Below are 22,211 nucleotides of genomic sequence, written 5' to 3' on the forward strand. Positions count from 1 at the left end.
ATAGCATAACCTGTTTACTGAGGGATTAACACAACCTGTTTACTGAGGGATTAACACAACCTGTTTACTAGGGGATTAACACAACCTGTTTACTAGGGGATTAACACAACCTGTTTACTGAGGGATTAACACAACCTGTTTACTGAGGGATTAACACAACCTGTTTACTGAGGGATTATCACAACCTGTTTACTGAGGGATTAACACAACCTGTTTACTGAGGGAGTAACACAACCTGTTTACTGAGGGATTAACACAACCTGTTTACTGAGGGATTAACACAACCTGTTTACTGAGGGATTAACACAACCTGTTTACTGAGGGATTAACACAACCTGTTTACTGAGGGATTAACACAACCTGTTTACTGAGGGATTAACACAACCTGTTTACTGAGGGATTAACACAACCTGTTTACTGATGGATTAACATAACCTGTTTACTGAGGGATTAACACAACCTGTTTACTGAGGGATTAACACAACCTGTTTACTAGGGGATTAACACAACCTGTTTACTGAGGGATTAACACAACCTGTTTACTGAGGGATTAACACAACCTGTTTACTGAGGGATTAACACAACCTGTTTACTGAGGGATTAACACAACCTGTTTACTGGGGGATTAACACAACCTGTTTACTGAGGGATTAACACAACCTGTTTACTGGGGGATTAACACAACCTGTTTACTGAGGGATTAACACAACCTGTTTACTGAGGGATTAACACAACCTGTTTACTAGGGGATTAACACAACCTGTTTACTGAGGGATTAACACAACCTGTTTACTGAGGGATTAACACTGAGGGATTAACACAACCTGTTTACTGAGGGATTAACACAACCTGTTTACTGAGGGATTAACACAACCTGTTTACTGAGGGATTAACACAACCTGTTTACTGAGGGATTAACACAACCTGTTTACTGAGGGATTAACACAACCTGTTTACTGGGGGATTAACACAACCTGCATACTGAGGGATTAACACAACCTGTTTACTGAGGGATTAACACAACCTGTTTACTGGGGGATTAACACAACCTGTTTACTGAGGGATTAACACAACCTGTTTACTGAGGGATTAACACAACCTGTTTACTGAGGGATTAACACAACCTGTTTACTAGGGGATTAACACAACCTGTTTACTGAGGGATTAACACAACCTGTTTACTGAGGGATTAACACAACCTGTTTACTGAGGGATTAACACAACCTGTTTACTGAGGGATTAACACAACCCGTTTACTGGGGGATTATCACAACCTGTTTACTGAGGGATTAACACAACCTGTTTACTAGGTGATTAACACAACCTGTTTACTGAGGGATTAACACAACCTGTTTACTGGGGGATTAACACTGAGAGATTAACACAACCTGTTTACTGGGGGATTATCACAACCTGTTTACTGAGGGATTAACACAACCTGTTTACCGAGGGATTAACACAACCTGTTTACTGAGGGATTAACACAACCTGTTTACTGAGGGATTAACACAACCTGTTTACTGAGGGATTAACACAACCTGTTTACTGAGGGATTAACATAACCTGTTTACTGAGGGATTAACACAACCTGTTTACTGAGGGATTAACACAACCTGTTTACTAGGGGATTAACACAACATGTTTACTGAGGGATTAACACAACCTGTTTACTGAGGGATTAACACAACCTGTTTACTGAGGGATTAACACAACCTGTTTACTGAGGGATTAACACAACCTGTTTACTGGGGGATTAACACAACCTGTTTACTGAGGGATTAACACAACCTGTTTACTGAGGGATTAACACAACCTGTTTACTGAGGGATTAACACAACCTGTTTACTGAGGGATTAACACAACCTGTTTACTGAGGGATTAACACAACCTGTTTACTGAGGGATTATCACAACCTGTTTACTGAGGGATTAACACAACCTGTTTACTGAGGGATTAACACAACCTGTTTACTGAGGGATTAACACAACCTGTTTACTGAGGGATTAACACAACCTGTTTACTGAGGGATTAACACAACCTGTTTACTGAGGGATTAACACTGAGGGATTAACACAACCTGTTTACTGAGGGATTGACACAACCCGTTTACTGAGGGATTAACACAACCTGTTTACTGAGGGATTAACACTGAGGGATTAACACAACCTGTTTACTGAGGGATTAACACAACCTGTTTACTGAGGGATTAACACTGGGGGATTAACACAACCTGTTTACTGAGGGATTAACACTGAGGGATTAACACAACCTGTTTACTGAGGGATTAACACTGAGGGATTAACACAACCTGTTTACTGAGGGATTAACACAACCTGTTTACTGAGGGATTAACACAATTTGCTTACTGAGGGATTAACACAACCTGTTTACTGAGGGATTAACACAACCTGTTTACTGAGGGATTAACACAACCTGTTTACTGAGGGATTAACACAACCTGTTTACTGAGGGATTAACACAACCTGTTTACTGAGGGATTAACATAACCTGTTTACTGAGGGATTAACACAACCTGTTTACTGAGGGATTAACACAACCTGTTTACTAGGGGATTAACACAACATGTTTACTGAGGGATTAACACAACCTGTTTACTGAGGGATTAACACAACCTGTTTACTGAGGGATTAACACAACCTGTTTACTGGGGGATTAACACAACCTGTTTACTGGGGGATTAACACAACCTGTTTACTGAGGGATTAACACAACCTGTTTACTGAGGGATTAACACAACCTGTTTACTGAGGGATTAACACAACCTGTTTACTGAGGGATTAACACAACCTGTTTACTGAGGGATTAACACAACCTGTTTACTGAGGGATTAACACAACCTGTTTACTGAGGGATTATCACAACCTGTTTACTGAGGGATTAACACAACCTGTTTACTGAGGGATTAACACAACCTGTTTACTGAGGGATTAACACAACCTGTTTACTGAGGGATTAACACAACCTGTTTACTGAGGGATTAACACAACCTGTTTACTGAGGGATTAACACAACCTGTTTACTGAGGGATTAACACTGAGGGATTAACACAACCTGTTTACTGAGGGATTAACACAACCTGTTTACTGAGGGATTAACACTGAGGGATTAACACAACCTGTTTACTGAGGGATTAACACTGAGGGATTAACACAACCTGTTTACTGAGGGATTAACACAACCTGTTTACTGAGGGATTAACACAACCTGTTTACTGAGGGATTAACACTGGGGGATTAACACAACCTGTTTACTGAGGGATTAACACTGAGGGATTAACACAACCTGTTTACTGAGGGATTAACACAACCTGTTTACTGAGGGATTAACACAGGGATTAACACAACCTGTTTACTGAGGGATTAACACTGAGGGATTAACACAACCTGTTTACTGAGGGATTAACACTGAGGGATTAACACAACCTGTTTACTGAGGGATTAACACAACCTGTTTACTGAGAGATTAACACTGAGGGATTAACACAACCTGTTTACTGAGGGATTAACACAACCTGTTTACTGAGGGATTAACACTGAGGGATTAACACAACCTGTTTACTGAGGGATTAACACTGAGGGATTAACACAACCTGTTTACTGAGGGATTAACACTGAGGGATTAACACAACCTGTTTACTGAGGGATTAACACAACCTGTTTACTGAGGGATTAACACTGAGGGATTAACACAACCTGTTTACTGAGGGATTAACACAACCTGTTTACTGAGGGATTAACACAACCTGTTTACTGAGGGATTAACACTGAGGGATTAACACAACCTGTTTACTGAGGGATTAACACTGAGGGATTAACACAACCTGTTTACTGAGGGATTAACACAACCTGTTTACTGAGGGATTAACACAACCTGTTTACTGAGGGATTAACACTGAGGGATTAACACAACCTGTTTACTGAGGGATTAACACTGAGGGATTAACACAACCTGTTTACTGAGGGATTAACACTGAGGGATTAACACAACCTGTTTACTGAGGGATTAACACTGAGGGTAACAACTTCAGGATTCAGAAAAATAAAACACAAACGATGTTGTTCTGTTTGTCGTTTAATCATTCTTTATCAAAGATTCTATAAAAATGAAACGATGAACAAGTCAAGAAGCCTGTTTGTTATCTTTCTAAGTGGAGTTAAAAGTAAACATCTTAGACTACATGCAATATGACAATGATGTTGTTGACGAGGAGTGAAACAACTGGTACAAAAATCTCTTTCATGATCCAATATCTACAAACAGTGAGTTGAATATCTTGATCTGATGGTGTGTGTGTGTGTGTGTGTGTGTGTGTGTGTGAGGGGGGGAGGGGGGGTATCCTGATGAAGACCAATCATCAGCAAAGTGGGTGGAGGGTTTATGGTTTTTGATACACATAAAGTGACACTTTACATCCAGGTAACCAGACAGGCAGGTAACCCGTTATTGCTGTACATCTACAACCAAACATATCATAGACAAATATACTGAATCGTGTCAAAATAAAATTACCAATCATAATTTGGTTTACTTTTAGCTTCAGCCAAATCTATCTTCAGCCAAATCTATCTTCTAAACCAGCCCCCTGTTCCCCAGTCCCAACCAGCCCCCTGTTCCCCAGTCCCAACCAGCCCCCTGTTCCCCAGTCCCAACCAGCCCCCTGTTCCCCAGTCCCAACCAGCCCCCTGTTCCCCAGTCCCAACCAGCCCCCTGTTCCCCAGTCCCAACCAGCCCCCTGTTCCCCAGTCCCAACCAGCCCCCTGTTCCCCATAAGCCTGAAATGCAGAATCTGTTTTGTGCTAACCTTCCTCTCCTTGTATTTTTGTGTCATTCCCAAACATTGTTTTGGCATGATAAGGACAAACAGACTGTATTTCTCCACACACACACACACACACACACACACACACACACACACACACACACACACACACACACACACACACACACACACACACACACACACACACACACACACACACACACACACACACACACAGTTATACCCTCCGAGTCAAATACATTTAAAAAAAAGAGTAAAATGAGACACTATATATTTCATTTTTAAAAAAACAACGAATTAAGGCCAAAATATAGGCAATGCTTTTACATAATAAAAGATATATAGCTCTAAAATATGTTAATAAACGTTGTTGCAGAACATTACGCTATATCGAGTTATGTACAATTTCTATTTGCATACATAAACAAACACAAAACAAACTAGATGTCATTTGCATCAAACAGAACCTAAGCTGTGGTTATTAAACGTCATATGCAGGTCCTGATTGGTCAACAAGCTTATTTGATGTGTATATTTTTTGACAAGCAAAGACCCAAACGGCGTTAACATATTAATGAGACCTGTGTTAATGTTTTATAGCCTAATGCCTGCTACAATAAGTTCGCATTATTAGTTAAAATTATAAATGTGACGTGCAGTCATATTCAGGTCCTGGCTCCTAGACCCGGCGTTCCATAGAAACCCTGGTTGAGAATGAAATGACGGAACAAATGAACAACGAAACAGCACTAGCAAGTAAATTAATTAAATAGATTTCGATTATGTTTTACTGGTAATTGGGACATACGTAAATGCCAACAAAATAACTTTTTGGGTCAGTGTGGTGTGTAACCTTTATTTAACTAGGCAAGTCAGTTAAGAACAAATCCTTATTTACAATGACGGCTTACCCCGGCCAAACCCGGATGACGCTGGGTCAATTGTGCGCCGCCCTATGGGACTCCCAATCACGGCCAGATGTGATACAGCCTGGATTTGAACCAGGGACTGTACATCTGACCAACTTGCCTTCTAAATACACCTCTTCTGTCTCCAACCAGGATCTCAGCGATCACTGCCTCATTGCCTGCATCCGTAATGGGTCTGTAGTCAAACAACCACCCCTCATCACTGTCAAACGCTCCCTAAAACACTTCAGCGAGCAGGCCTTTCTAATCGACCTGGCCCGGGTATCCTGGAAGGATATTGACCTCATCCCGTCAGTAGAGGATGCCTGGTTGCTCTTCAAAAGTGCTTTCCTCGCCATCTTAAATAAGCATGCCCCTTTCAAAAAATGTACAACTAAGAACAGATATAGCCCTTGGTTCACTCCAGACCTGACTGCCCTTGACCAACACAAAAACATCCTGTGGCGTCCTGCATTAGCATCGAATAGCCCCCGTGATATGCAACGTTTCAGGGAAGTCAGGAACCAATATACAGAGTCAGTTAGGAAAGCAAAGGCTAGCTTTTTCAAGCAGAAATGTGCATCCTGTAGCACAAACTCCAAAAAGTTTCTGGGACACTGTAAAGTCCATGGAGAATAAGAGCACCTCCTCCCAGCTGCCCACTGCACTGACGCTAGGAAACACTGTCAACACCGATAAATCTACAATAATCGATCATTTCAATAAGCATTTTTCTACGGCTGGCCATGCTTTCCACCTGGCTATCCCTACCCCGGCCAACATCTCAGCACCCCCTGCAGCAACTTGCCCAACCCCCCCCGTCACCCAAATCAAGACAGCTGATGTTTTGAAAGAGCGGCAAAATCTGGATCCCTACAAATCAGCCGGGCTAGACAATCTGGAGCCTCTCTTTCTAAAATTATCCGCCCGAAATTGTTGCAACCCCTATTACCAGTCTGTTCAACCTCTCTTTCGTATCGTCTGAGATCCCCAAATATTGGAAAGCTGCCGCGGTCATCCCCCTCTTCAAAGGGGGTGACACTCTAGACCCAAACTGTTATAGACCTATATCCATCCTGCCCTGCCTTTCTAAAATCTTCGAAAGACAAGTTAATAAACAGATCACCGACCATTTCGAATCCCACCGTACCTTCTCCGCTATGCAATCTGGTTTCAGAGCTGGTCATGGGTGCACCTCAGCCACGCTCAAGGTCCGAAACGATATCATAACCGCCATCAATAAAAGACAGTACTGTGCAGCCGTCTTCATCGACCTGGCCAAGGCTTTCGACTCTGTCAATCACCGCATTCTTATCGGCAGACTCAATAGCCTTGGCTTCTCAAATTACTTCATCGCCTGGTTCACCAACTACTTCTCAGACAGAGTTAAGTGTGTCAAATCGGAGGGCCTGTTGTCTGGACCTCTGGCAGTCTCTATGGGGGTGCCACAGGGTTAAATTCTCGGGCTGACTCTTTTCTCTGTATATATCAATGATGTCGCTCTTGCTGCTGGTGATTCTCTGATCCATCTCTACGCAGACGACACCATTCTGTATACATCTGGCCCTTAGCTTAGCTTGTTTGATTGCCTTGCGGAGGGAATAGCTACACTGTTTGTATTCGGTCATGTTTCCGGTCACCTTGCCCTGATTAAAAGCAGTGGTTCGCGCTTTCAGTTTCGCGCGAATGCTGCCATCAATCCACGGTTTCTGGTTGGAGAATGTTTTAATCGTTGCTGTGGGTACGACATCGCCAATGCACTTGCTAATGAACTCGCTCACCGAATCAGCGTATTCGTCAATGATGTTGTTTGACGCAATGCGGAACATATCCCAATCCACGTGATCGAAGCTACAAGTGGAGACAGATTAGATCAAATATCGGTAGGTACAGCTACAACAGGAGACGGATTACAGGTGAATAAAAATGTAATCTACAATTTGTAAAACAACTTGTTTCCTCTACAAAATCAAAGCAGACTCATCGTGTTATGTAGAAGTCGTCAGCACGGCCAAACAGCCAGTGTTCAAACATGTTGTCCTTTGTAGCTCAGTCGGTTGAGCATGGCACTTACAATGCCCGGGTAGTGGGTTCAATGTCTGGGACCACCCAGACGTAAAATATATATATACACAGAGGATAAAAACATTATTATATATTATACAAGCCTGGATTCCAACCTGAACCCATGGTGAAACCAGTGTTAAGTATCTGTTATAATATGAATGGCAACCAGTCGTCGGTTGCTGAAAGAATCCCTTTGTTATTGTGAGGTACATCATCTTAGCAGTTTAATGATCCTATCACCTCATCCCTGAAAATAAAAGCTGTGGACCCCAGGAAAACTATCTGCTGCTTTGGCAACTGCTTAACGGGGATCCTAATAAATACCAATACCAAATACCTTATATCAAATTTAAAACATCTAGCCTGGTCCCAGATTGGTTTGTGCTGTTTTGCTACTTTACACAGTACAAACAGACCATGTCAGCCTTAAAATCACAACATAACAGACCTGGCTCTTATTTCCTTATTGTCACGTCCCGTGTAATACAGTACCAGTCAAAAGTTTGGACACAGCAACGCTGTCATCAAGGAAAACGGTAGCTTACTTTGAAGAATCTCAAATATAAAATATATTTTGATTTGTTTTAACACTTTTTTGGTTACTACATGATTCCATATGTGTTATTTCATAGTTTTGATTTCTTCACTATTATTCTACAATGTAGAAAATAGTAAAAACAAAGAAAAACCCTGGAATGAGTAGGTGTTCTAAAACTGTTGACTGGTAGTGTATATACATGGGGTGTATAAGCACTCATAACATCTCATAGGTGTTTCTAACAGCTAAACTACTGCAGTTTAGTGACTGACAGTGGGGTTAGGGGTCAATTCTATAGGTGCTTCTAACAGCTACATTACTGCAGTTTAGTGACTGACAGTGGGGTTAGGGGTCAATTCCATTTTCAATCTAAGAAGAGAATTAAAAAAATGGAATTCCTTAATAAAAACTAAAAACATTCTCATTACGTTCTGTTGTTGTTGTTTTTTTTCAACCCCTGAACTGAATTGACCCCAGGCAGGAACAGGAAGTGATAAAGTTCAGGGTTAATCTACTCCTGTCTTGTTGTTGAAGACAATAGAAGATTGGGTCTACAAACACAGTAACTGTTTAGTCTACTATATGGCTGGCTGCTCAGACTGGTTCTCCTGTGGGACTCTTTAAAAACATAACACTCATCTATTCAACATGTCTACCAATGAAAAGTGCTGCACTATGACGTATCCCAAATCGCCCCCTATTTCCTATATACTGCACTCCAGTAGTATCCAGTGTAGGGAATAGGGTGCTATTTGGGATACACAGACAGTTAATCTGGCTGTTTCAACACAGAATAATGCCATCCCTTTTTGTTTTGCAGAGTTACACAAATGCTGAGGTCTCATCATTACATACAAATAATGTTTTTTTAATTTCTTATATTTGTGGCTTTCTGAACTGTTGTTACATTGGAACTCCCAACTCCTGTTTCTTTATCTATCATATAGACCAGGGATGGGCAACTCCAGTCCTCGGGGGGACTGATTGGAGACACAGTCCCAGATAAACCACCCGACTCCAATAATCAACTATTCATTATCGTCAGTTTAGAATGCAATTAGTTTAAATCAGCTTTTGTTTGCTAAGGATGGAGAAAAAAAGCGAGACCCAAATCAGACCCCTGAGGACTGGAGTCCCCACACCTCTAGCTGGCCAATCCCTGGTCTAGAGTGCGTGTCATTCACAGAACTATCCAATTTAAAAAAAACAGACATAAAAACAGGTTAATGTCTATGTAACGCGTATCACCTACTCTCACGTAGTCTGCAATTCATTTGGGATCCTTTTAAGGATTTCTGGAACCTTCCTGCCAGGATTTCTGGAACCTTCCTGCCAGGATTTCTAGAAAACCTGGGGACTGGAATTTTGCAAATCCTAGACTAAACTAAGACCTTTGACCCCGACTCTGTGATTGATGGACGAGGCCATGCATGGTATGTGGAGGCTCCATCCCAGTCCTCTGATAGGCTTAGGGCCTTAAGTCGTGTTCCAGATGAACTACATTGCAGACTGACTGATGTACAAATAACCTTGTGTCTTAAACAATTACTAGGAGCTAGGGTCTAGGAGCCAGGGTCTAGGAGCCAGGGTCTAGGAGCTAGGGTCTAGGAGCTAGGGTCTAGGAGCCAGGGTCTAGGAGCCAGGGTCTAGGAGCCAGGGTCTTGTAGCCAGGGTCTAGGAGCCAGGGTCTAGGAGCTAGGGTCTAGGAGCCAGGGTCTAGGAGCTAGGGTCTAAGAGCCAGGGTCTAGGAGCCAGGGTCTAGGAGCTAGGGTCTAGCGTCTAGGAGCCAGGGTCTAGGAGCCAGGGTCTAGAAGCTAGGGTCTAGGGAAGGGTCTCCCAAACTCGGTCCTCAGGATCCTAAAGGATGCACGTTTTGGTTTTTGCCCTGGCACTACACAGTGGATTCAAATAATCAATGAACCATAACGCTTTGATCATTTGAATCAGATGTGTAGTGTTAAGTCACAAACCAAAACGTGCACCCCTTTAGGATCTCGAGGACCGAGTTTGGGAAACGCTGGTCTAGGGGTTGGTTTTGGACTCAGCCCAGGCACAGGTCTTCCTCCATGCATGAAGCTGCTCTTGCCTAGCAGTGTAAGGACTAGGGTCCTTTAACTCAGTCACAAGTCCTCCTCCATGCTGAAGCTGCTCCTGCGGCTGGAGGTCTTGGAGGCTCCTGGGGAGATGGAGGAGAGCAAGGGCTCTCGGGCCCACACCGGGGACATCCCTATCCCCCCATGGTCCATCAAGATGTCCCCAAGACCCATGTCCGGTAGCAGGGAGGAGTGGAAGGCTGTGGCAGACGGGTCGTCCAGCTCAGAGAAGCCCAGAGGAGAAGCCATGTTCATCAGGCCAACCGGCGAGGCCGAGGGGGGTGGAGACAGAAAGGAGGGGGAGGTGGCCTGAAGGCCTGGGCCACCACTCAGGGACAGGAGGGTCTTGGAGAGGGTGTCGCCCGTGCTGGGGTCCAGGGATTGTGATAGGCTGAGGTGTGAGGAGGAGGAGCCCTGGGAGGAGGAGGCGGGGGTGGAGAGGCCGTGGAGGCAGGCCTGCATCTCTAGCTCCTGTAGAGAGAAACAACAACGGTCGACACTTCAGTTTAGTTCATGAGACCATTTTTACAACAATTTCCGTCATGCCTAAGAACAGCCCTTAGCTGTGCATTATTCATGATAATGCATAGATTCTCATGCCTAAATCCTTAATTAATGTACAGTAGAAATAGTAGAGGCCCTAGCACACTGCCCTGGGGGACGCCACAGATTATTGATTTCGCCTGAGACAATTTACTTCTAGCACTTCCAAAGAAACAAGATCATTCCAATATCACACGTAAGTAACTACCAGCCTTCCTTTCAGCATACTGACTGACTACCAGCCTTCCTTTCAGCATACTGATTGACTACCAGCCTTCCTTTCAGCATACTGATTGACTACCAGCCTTCCTTGCAGCATACTGATTGACTACCAGCCTTCCTTGCAGCATACTGATTGACTACCAGCCTTCCTTGCAGCATACTGATTGACTACCAGCCTTCCTTTCAGCATACTGATTGACTACCAGCCTTCCTTTCAGCATACTGATTGACTACCAGCCTTCCATTCAGCATACTGATTGACTACCAGCCTTCCTTGCAGCATACTGATTGACTACCAGCCTTCCTTGCAGCATACTGATTGACTACCAGCCTTCCTTTCAGCATACTGATTGACTACCAGCCTTCCTTTCAGCATACTGATTGACTACCAGCCTTCCTTTCAGCATACTGATTGACTACCAGCCTTCCATTCAGCATACTGATTGACTACCAGCCTTCCTTTCAGCATACTGATTGACTACCAGCCTTCCTTGCAGCATACTGATTGACTACCAGCCTTCCATTCAGCATACTGATTGACTACCAACCTTCCTTTCAGCATACTGATTGACTACCAGCCTTCCTTGACTACCAGCCTTCCTTGCAGCATATTGATTGACTACCAGCCTTCCTTTCAGCATACTGATTGACTACCAGCCTTCCTTGCAGCATACTGATTGACTACCAGCCTTCCATTCAGCATACTGATTGACTACCAGCCTTCCTTTCAGCATACTGATTGACTACCAGCCTTCCTTTCAGCATACTGATTGACTACCAGCCTTCCTTGCAGCATACTGATTGACTACCAGCCTTCCATTCAGCATACTGATTGACTACCAGCCTTCCATTCAGCATACTGATTGACTACCAGCCTTCCATTCAGCATACTGACTGACTACCAGCCTTCCTTTCAGCATACTGATTGACTACCAGCCTTCCTTTCAGCATACTGATTGACTACCAGCCTTCATTGCAGCATACTGATTGACTACCAGCCTTCCTTTCAGCATACTGATTGACTACCAGCCTTCCTTGCAGCATACTGATTGACTACCAGCCTTCCTTTCAGCATACTGATTGACTACCAGCCTTCCTTGCAGCATACTGATTGACTACCAGCCTTCCTTTCAGCATACTGATTGACTACCAGCCTTCCATTCAGCATACTGACTGACTACCAGCCTTCCATTCAGCATACTGACTGACTACCAGCCTTCCTTTCAGCATACTGACTGACTACCAGCCTTCCATTCAGCATACTGACTGACTACCAGCCTTCCTTTCAGCATACTGATTGACTACCAGCCTTCCATTCAGCATACTGATTGACTACCAGCCTTCCTTTCAGCATACTGATTGACTACCAGCCTTCCATTCAGCATACTGATTGACTACCAGCCTTCCTTTCAGCATACTGATTGACTACCAGCCTTCCTTTCAGCATACTGATTGACTACCAACCTTCCTTTCAGCATACTGATTGACTACCAGCCTTCCTTTCAGCATACTGATTGACTACCAACCTTCCTTTCAGCATACTGATTGACTACCAGCCTTCCTTTCAGCATACTGATTGACTACCAACCTTCCTTTCAGCATACTGACTGACTACCAGCCTTCCTTGCGGCATACTGATTGACTACCAGCCTTCCATTCAGCATACTGATTGACTACCAGCCTTCCTTTCAGCATACTGATTAACTACCAGCCTTCCATTCAGCATACTGATTGACTACCAGCCTTCCATTCAGCATACTGATTGACTACCAGCCTTCCTTGCAGCATACTGATTGACTACCAGCCTTCCTTTCAGCATACTGATTGACTACCAGCCTTCCTTTCAGCATACTGACTGACTACCAGCCTTCCATTCAGCATACTGATTGACTACCAGCCTTCCTTTCAGCATACTGATTGACTACCAGCCTTCCTTTCAGCATACTGATTGACTACCAGCCTTCCATTCAGCATACTGATTGACTACCAGCCTTCCATTCAGCATACTGATTGCCTGTTTGACGTTATTTTCCTAACCTGTATGCGTAGCAGTAGGCTGCGGTTGCTGTGCTCCAGTTTCCTCTGTCTGGTCTCCACCTCCTTGGCTCTCTGCTGCTCCTTCTGCAGCCTCCTGATGTAGTCCACAGACGCCTTCAGGATGGTGCCCTTGTTCCAACGCGTCTCCCTGTCTCCGTAGCACGGGGGTCAGTGAGGAGAAAGGAACAGCGGCATGATTAGATACCATGTTGTAGCAGGGGGGGTCAGTGAGGAGAAAGGAACAGCGGCATGATTAGATACTATGTTGTAGCAGGGGGGGTCAGTGAGGAGAAAGGAACAGCGGCATGATTAGATACCATGTTGTAGCAGGGGGGGTCAGTGAGGAGAAAGGAACAGCGGCATGATTAGATACCATGTTGTAGCACGGGGGCCAGTGAGGAGAAAGGAACAGCGAGGTGATTAAATATGAATAGTAGCGGGGGGGTTTAGGGGAATGGAACAGTGACGTTGCAGTTAACAATTTAAGCATCTATAGGTAATCTATATAGGTTATTCAATCTACAGTCTGTCATGATTGAAAAATCATGCACTTGAGAACAGCAAATGTGTTATCTGCTCTATATCATTTTTGTCCATACTCACAGGTCACTAGATTTGGGTTAGGGTAAAGTAAGGGTCAGGGTTCATTTCTGTCCATACTCACAGGTCACTAGATTTGGGTTAGGGTAAATAAGGGCGAGGGTTCATTTCTGTCCATACTCACAGGTCACTAGATTTGGGTTAGGGTAAATAAGGGTGAGGGTTCATTTCTGTCCATACTCACAGGTCACTAGATTTGGGTTAGAGTAAAGTAAGGGTCAGGGTTCATTTCTGTCCATACTCACAGGTCACTAGATTTGGGTTAGAGTAAAGTAAGGGTCAGGGTTCATTTCTGTCCATACTCACAGGTCACTAGATTTGGGTTAGGGTAAATAAGGGCGAGGGTTCATTTCTGTCCATACTCACAGGTCACTAGATTTGGGTTAGAGTAAAGTAAGGGTCAGGGTTCATTTCTGTCCATACTCACAGGTCACTAGATTTGGGTTAGGGTAAATAAGGGCGAGGGTTCATTTCTGTCCATACTCACAGGTCACTAGATTTGGGTTAGGGTAAATAAGGGTCAGGGTTCATTTCTGTCCATACTCACAGGTCACTAGATTTGGGTTAGGGTAAAGTAAGGGTCAGGGTTCATTTCTGTCCATACTCACAGGTCACTAGATTTGGGTTAGGGTAAAGTAAGGGTCAGGGTTCATTTCTGTCCATACTCACAGGTCACTAGATTTGGGTTAGGGTAAATAAGGGCGAGGGTTCATTTCTGTCCATACTCACAGGTCACTAGATTTGGGTTAGGGTAAATAAGGGTGAGGGTTCATTTCTGTCCATACTCACAGGTCACTAGATTTGGGTTAGAGTAAAGTAAGGGTCAGGGTTCATTTCTGTCCATACTCACAGGTCACTAGATTTGGGTTAGAGTAAAGTAAGGGTCAGGGTTCATTTCTGTCCATACTCACAGGTCACTAGATTTGGGTTAGGGTAAATAAGGGCGAGGGTTCATTTCTGTCCATACTCACAGGTCACTAGATTTGGGTTAGAGTAAAGTAAGGGTCAGGGTTCATTTCTGTCCATACTCACAGGTCACTAGATTTGGGTTAGGGTAAATAAGGGCGAGGGTTCATTTCTGTCCATACTCACAGGTCACTAGATTTGGGTTAGGGTAAATAAGGGTCAGGGTTCATTTCTGTCCATACTCACAGGTCACTAGATTTGGGTTAGGGTAAAGTAAGGGTCAGGGTTCATTTCTGTCCATACTCACAGGTCACTAGATTTGGGTTAGGGTAAAGTAAGGGTCAGGGTTCATTTCTGTCCATACTCACAGGTCACTAGATTTGGGTTAGGGTAAATAAGGGCGAGGGTTCATTTCTGTCCATACTCACAGGTCACTAGATTTGGGTTAGGGTAAAGTAAGGGTCAGGGTTCATTTCTGTCCATACTCACAGGTCACTAGATTTGGGTTAGGGTAAAGTAAGGGTCAGGGTTCATTTCTGTCCATACTCACAGGTCACTAGATTTGGGTTAGGGTAAAGTAAGGGTCAGGGTTCATTTCTGTCCATACTCACAGGTCACTAGATTTGGGTTAGGGTAAATAAGGGCGAGGGTTCATTTCTGTCCATACTCACAGGTCACTAGATTTGGGTTAGGGTAAATAAGGGCGAGGGTTCATTTCTGTCCATACTCACAGGTCACTAGATTTGGGTTAGGGTAAATAAGGGCGAGGGTTCATTTCTGTCCATACTCACAGGTCACTAGATTTGGGTTAGGGTAAAGTAAGGGTCAGGGTTCATTTCTGTCCATACTCACAGGTCACTAGATTTGGGTTAGGGTAAATAAGGGTCAGGGTTCATTTCTGTCCATACTCACAGGTCACTAGATTTGGGTTAGGGTAAATAAGGGCGAGGGTTCATTTCTGTCCATACTCACAGGTCACTAGATTTGGGTTAGGGTAAAGTAAGGGTCAGGGTTCATTTCTGTCCATACTCACAGGTCACTAGATTTGGGTTAGGGTAAAGTAAGGGTCAGGGTTCATTTCTGTCCATACTCACAGGTCACTAGATTTGGGTTAGGGTAAATAAGGGCGAGGGTTCATTTCTGTCCATACTCACAGGTCACTAGATTTGGGTTAGGGTAAAGTAAGGGTCAGGGTTCATTTCTGTCCATACTCACAGGTCACTAGATTTGTGTTAGGGTAACTAAGGGTCAGGGTTCATTTCTGTCCATACTCACAGGTCACTAGATTTGGGTTAGGGTAAATAAGGGTCAGGGTTCATTTCTGTCCATACTCACAGGTCACTAGATTTGGGTTAGGGTAAAGTAAGGGTCAGGGTTCATTTCTGTCCATACTCACAGGTCACTAGATTTGGGTTAGGGTAAAGTAAGGGTCAGGGTTCATTTCTGTCCATACTCACAGGTCACTAGATTTGGGTTAGGGTAAATAAGGGCGAGGGTTCATTTCTGTCCATACTCACAGGTCACTAGATTTGGGTTAGGGTAAATAAGGGCGAGGGTTCATTTCTGTCCATACTCACAGGTCACTAGATTTGGGTTAGGGTAACTAAGGGTCAGGGTTCATTTCTGTCCATACTCACAGGTCACTAGATTTGGGTTAGGGTAAATAAGGGTCAGGGTTCATTTCTGTCCATACTCACAGGTCACTAGATTTGGGTTAGGGTAAATAAGGGTCAGGGTTCATTTCTGTCCATACTCACAGGTCACTAGATTTGGGTTAGGGTAAAGTAAGGGTCAGGGTTCATTTCTGTCCATACTCACAGGTCACTAGATTTGGGTTAGGGTAAATAAGGGCGAGGGTTCATTTCTGTCCATACTCACAGGTCACTAGATTTGGGTTAGGGTAAATAAGGGCGAGGGTTCATTTCTGTCCATACTCACAGGTCACTAGATTTGGGTTAGGGTAAATAAGGGCGAGGGTTCATTTCTGTCCATACTCACAGGTCACTAGATTTGGGTTAGGGTAAATAAGGGTCAGGGTTCATTTCTGTCCATACTCACAGGTCACTAGATTTGGGTTAGGGTAAATAAGGGCGAGGGTTCATTTCTGTCCATACTCACAGGTCACTAGATTTGGGTTAGGGTAAATAAGGGCGAGGGTTCATTTCTGTCCATACTCACAGGTCACTAGATTTGGGTTAGGGTAAATAAGGGCGAGGGTTCATTTCTGTCCATACTCACAGGTCACTAGATTTGGGTTAGGGTAAATAAGGGTCAGGGTTCATTTCTGTCCATACTCACAGGTCACTAGATTTGGGTTAGGGTAAAGTAAGGGTCAGGGTTCATTTCTGTCCATACTCACAGGTCACTAGATTTGGGTTAGGGTAAAGTAAGGGTCAGGGTTCATTTCTGTCCATACTCACAGGTCACTAGATTTGGGTTAGGGTAAATAAGGGCGAGGGTTCATTTCTGTCCATACTCACAGGTCACTAGATTTGGGTTAGGGTAAAGTAAGGGTCAGGGTTCATTTCTGTCCATACTCACAGGTCACTAGATTTGGGTTAGGGTAAATAAGGGCGAGGGTTCATTTCTGTCCATACTCACAGGTCACTAGATTTGGGTTAGGGTAAATAAGGGCGAGGGTTCATTTCTGTCCATACTCACAGGTCACTAGATTTGGGTTAGGGTAAATAAGGGTCAGGGTTCATTTCTGTCCATACTCACAGGTCACTAGATTTGGGTTAGGGTAAATAAGGGCGAGGGTTCATTTCTGTCCATACTCACAGGTCACTAGATTTGGGTTAGGGTAAATAAGGGCGAGGGTTCATTTCTGTCCATACTCACAGGTCACTAGATTTGGGTTAGGGTAAATAAGGGTCAGGGTTCATTTCTGTCCATACTCACAGGTCACTAGATTTGGGTTAGGGTAAATAAGGGTCAGGGTTCATTTCTGTCCATACTCACAGGTCACTAGATTTGGGTTAGGGTAAAGTAAGGGTCAGGGTTCATTTCTGTCCATACTCACAGGTCACTAGATTTGGGTTAGGGTAAAGTAAGGGTCAGGGTTCATTTCTGTCCATACTCACAGGTCACTAGATTTGGGTTAGGGTAAATAAGGGCGAGGGTTCATTTCTGTCCATACTCACAGGTCACTAGATTTGGGTTAGGGTAAAGTAAGGGTCAGGGTTCATTTCTGTCCATACTCACAGGTCACTAGATTTGGGTTAGGGTAAATAAGGGCGAGGGTTCATTTCTGTCCATACTCACAGGTCACTAGATTTGGGTTAGGGTAAATAAGGGCGAGGGTTCATTTCTGTCCATACTCACAGGTCACTAGATTTGGGTTAGGGTAAATAAGGGTCAGGGTTCATTTCTGTCCATACTCACAGGTCACTAGATTTGGGTTAGGGTAAATAAGGGCGAGGGTTCATTTCTGTCCATACTCACAGGTCACTAGATTTGGGTTAGGGTAAATAAGGGCGAGGGTTCATTTCTGTCCATACTCACAGGTCACTAGATTTGGGTTAGGGTAAATAAGGGTCAGGGTTCATTTCTGTCCATACTCACAGGTCACTAGATTTGGGTTAGGGTAAATAAGGGTCAGGGTTCATTTCTGTCCATACTCACAGGTCACTAGATTTGGGTTAGGGTAAATAAGGGCGAGGGTTCATTTCTGTCCATACTCACAGGTCACTAGATTTGGGTTAGGGTAAATAAGGGCGAGGGTTCATTTCTGTCCATACTCACAGGTCACTAGATTTGGGTTAGGGTAACTAAGGGTCAGGGTTCATTTCTGTCCATACTCACAGGTCACTAGATTTGGGTTAGGGTAAATAAGGGTCAGGGTTCATTTCTGTCCATACTCACAGGTCACTAGATTTGGGTTAGGGTAAATAAGGGCGAGGGTTCATTTCTGTCCATACTCACAGGTCACTAGATTTGGGTTAGGGTAAATAAGGGCGAGGGTTCATTTCTGTCCATACTCACAGGTCACTAGATTTGGGTTAGGGTAAATAAGGGCGAGGGTTCATTTCTGTCCATACTCACAGGTCACTAGATTTGGCTTAGGGTAAAGTAAGGGTCAGGGTTCATTTCTGTCCATACTCACAGGTCACTAGATTTGGGTTAGGGTAAATAAGGGCGAGGGTTCATTTCTGTCCATACTCACAGGTCACTAGATTTGGGTTAGGGTAAATAAGGGCGAGGGTTCATTTCTGTCCATACTCACAGGTCACTAGATTTGGGTTAGGGTAAATAAGGGCGAGGGTTCATTTCTGTCCATACTCACAGGTCACTAGATTTGGGTTAGGGTAAATAAGGGCGAGGGTTCATTTCTGTCCATACTCACAGGTCACTAGATTTGGGTTAGGGTAAAGTAAGGGTCAGGGTTCATTTCTGTCCATACTCACAGGTCACTAGATTTGGGTTAGGGTAAAGTAAGGGTCAGGGTTCATTTCTGTCCATACTCACAGGTCACTAGATTTGGGTTAGGGTAAAGTAAGGGTCAGGGTTCATTTCTGTCCATACTCACAGGTCACTAGATTTGGGTTAGGGTAAATAAGGGCGAGGGTTCATTTCTGTCCATACTCACAGGTCACTAGATTTGGGTTAGGGTAAAGTAAGGGTCAGGGTTCATTTCTGTCCATACTCACAGGTCACTAGATTTGGGTTAGGGTAAATAAGGGCGAGGGTTCATTTCTGTCCATACTCACAGGTCACTAGATTTGGGTTAGGGTAAATAAGGGTCAGGGTTCATTTCTGTCCATACTCACAGGTCACTAGATTTGGGTTAGAGTAAAGTAAGGGTCAGGGTTCATTTCTGTCCATACTCACAGGTCACTAGATTTGGGTTAGGGTAAATAAGGGCGAGGGTTCATTTCTGTCCATACTCACAGGTCACTAGATTTGGGTTAGGGTAAAGTAAGGGTCAGGGTTCATTTCTGTCCATACTCACAGGTCAATAGATTTGGGTTAGGGTAAAGTAAGGGTCAGGGTTCATTTCTGTCCATACTCACAGGTCACTAGATTTGGGTTAGGGTAAATAAGGGTCAGGGTTCATTTCTGTCCATACTCACAGGTCACTAGATTTGGGTTAGGGTAAAGTAAGGGTCAGGGTTCATTTCTGTCCATACTCACAGGTCACTAGATTTGGGTTAGGGTAAATAAGGGCGAGGGTTCATTTCTGTCCATACTCACAGGTCACTAGATTTGGGTTAGGGTAAAGTAAGGGTCAGGGTTCATTTCTGTCCATACTCACAGGTCACTAGATTTGGGTTAGGGTAAAGTAAGGGTCAGGGTTCATTTCTGTCCATACTCACAGGTCACTAGATTTGGGTTAGGGTAACTAAGGGTCAGGGTTCATTTCTGTCCATAGTGTTAGGTTCTAATTCTCAGAGTAATTAACTCAATGGACACTATGAAAGCTTAACCAAGTTTAATTCTTCCCAGAAGATGCATACAGCTGCATTAGACAAAAAAATTATTTCACACAAGCACTGATATTTAACCATTCCTCCTCGGCTGAGTCTCCTCCTACCCATCTGTACAAACATTGTTCTTCACTGCTAGGCATGACACTAGTGATACGGGCCTTACACTTTTATTTCTCCCTTAAGGTGACGGGTCACTAGATTTGGGTTAGGGTAACTAAGGGTTAATTTCTGTCCATAGGAACTCACAGGTCACTAGATTTGGGTTAGGGTAACTAAGGGTTCATTTCTGTCCATAGGAACTCACGGGTCACTAGATTTGGGTTAGGGTAACTAAGGGTTAATTTCTGTCCATAGGAACTCACGGGTCACTAGATTTGGGGATGAGTAACTAAGGGTTAATTTCTGTCCATAGGAACTCACGGGTCACTAGAAATGGGTTAGGGTAACTAAGGGTTAATTTCTGTCCATAGGAACTCACGGGTCACTAGATTTGGGTTAGGGTAACTAAGGGTTAATTTCTGTCCATAGGAACTCACGGGTCACTAGATTTGGGTTAGGGTAACTAAGGGTTAATTTCTGTCCATAGGAACTCACGGGTCACTAGATTTGGGTTAGGGTAACTAAGGGTTAATTTCTGTCCATAGGAACTCACGGGTCACTAGATTTGGGGATGAGTAACTAAGGGTTAATTTCTGTCCATAGGAACTCACGGGTCACTAGAAATGGGTTAGGGTAACTAAGGGTTAATTTCTGTCCATAGGAACTCACGGGTCACTAGATTTGGGTTAGGGTAACTAAGGGTCAGGGTTCATTTCTGTCCATAGGAACTCACAGGTCACTAGATTTGGGTTAGGGTAAGTGAGGGTTAATTTCTGTCCATAGGAACTCACGGGTCACTAGATTTGGGTTAGGGTAACTAAGGGTTCATTTCTGTCCATAGGAACTCACGGGTCACTAGATTTGGGTTAGGGTAACTAAGGGTTAATTTCTGTCCATAGGAACTCACGGGTCACTAGATTTGGGTTAGGGTAACTAAGGGTCAGGGTTCATTTCTGTCCATAGGAACTCACGGGTCACTAGATTTGGGTTAGGGTAACTAAGGGTCAGGGTTCATTTCTCTCCATAGGAACTCACAGGTCACTAGATTTGGGTTAGGGTAAGTGAGGGTTAATTTCTGTCCATAGGAACTCACGGGTCACTAGATTTGGGTTAGGGTAACTAAGGGTTAATTTCTGTCCATAGGAACTCACGGGTCACTAGATTTGGGTTAGGGTAACTAAGGGTTAATTTCTGTCCATAGGAACTCACAGGTCACTAGATTTGGGTTAGGGTAACTAAGGGTTAATTTCTGTCCATAGGAACTCACGGGTCACTAGATTTGGGTTAGGGTAACTAAGGGTTAATTTCTGTCCATAGGAACTCACGGGTCACTAGATTTGGGGATGAGAGCTCCCAGTTCCTTGATGCGATCGTTGATGTTGAACCTCCTCCGTCTCTCAACTAGGAAGAACCCATAACATCCCAACATTACCACCAAGGTGCTGTTAAAAAATTTGTTAGACGTAATAAAATACATTTATAAAATATAGGCATCCCATTGGCAGTAAATGTATTAATCTATACTCACTCTGGTTATGATTGTCCTTTTTCTGTCGCTCCTTCATCATAGCTTTAGCCTCCACCACTAGAAGAGACATTTAATATTAGCAGTCATGGATGAAGACAGCTTGAAGCAAAAATACAAAGAGATATATAAACAATAAAAATAAAGAATTCATTCATTACTTTATGCATGTTTAGAATGTCTAAAATAACAAAACACACTACAAGTCATAAGACACATAACATATGGTGCTGTACTGGTGATATTAGATATACTGAGTGTACAAAACATTAGGAACAGTCCCCCCCTTCCCAGATTCACCTGGTCAGTCTATGTCAAATGCCAGTAAAGTTGAAAAAGGCCACATCCAAATGGATAGAGTGAGGAATCTAATCAATTGGGCTCGCGATTTGAGCAGCGGTCTAAGGCACTGCATCTCAGTGCTAAAGGCGTCACTACAGACA

The 22,211-nt window shown here is 43.7% G+C and overlaps 1 protein-coding gene across 5 annotated transcripts in view; it reads right to left on the reverse strand.

Annotated features, from left to right (window-relative positions):
* Nucleotides 1-9,164: 9,164 nt before the first annotated feature.
* Nucleotides 9,165-22,211, reverse strand: part of LOC120059049 (transcription factor E3-like) — a 72,896-nt gene continuing 59,849 nt past the window's right edge. For 3 of the 5 annotated variants that reach the window (XM_039007823.1, XM_039007822.1, XM_039007824.1), the window contains 4 exons: nucleotides 21,772-21,828; nucleotides 21,569-21,644; nucleotides 13,210-13,357; nucleotides 9,165-10,878 (listed from right to left, as the gene is read on the reverse strand). In XM_039007823.1, coding sequence (XP_038863751.1) covers nucleotides 10,435-10,878; nucleotides 13,210-13,357; nucleotides 21,569-21,644; nucleotides 21,772-21,828 — 725 coding nt within the window. In that variant the 3' untranslated portion in view covers nucleotides 9,165-10,434. Of the gene's footprint in view, nucleotides 10,879-13,209; nucleotides 13,379-21,568; nucleotides 21,645-21,771; nucleotides 21,829-22,211 lie in introns of all 5 variants that reach the window. The other 2 variants (XM_039007821.1, XM_039007820.1) reach the window with 1 other exon arrangement.

The sequence above is a fragment of the Salvelinus namaycush genome, chromosome 14 (genome assembly GCF_016432855.1).
Source record: "Salvelinus namaycush isolate Seneca chromosome 14, SaNama_1.0, whole genome shotgun sequence".
In the NCBI taxonomy this organism is placed as follows: Eukaryota; Metazoa; Chordata; class Actinopteri; order Salmoniformes; family Salmonidae; genus Salvelinus; species Salvelinus namaycush.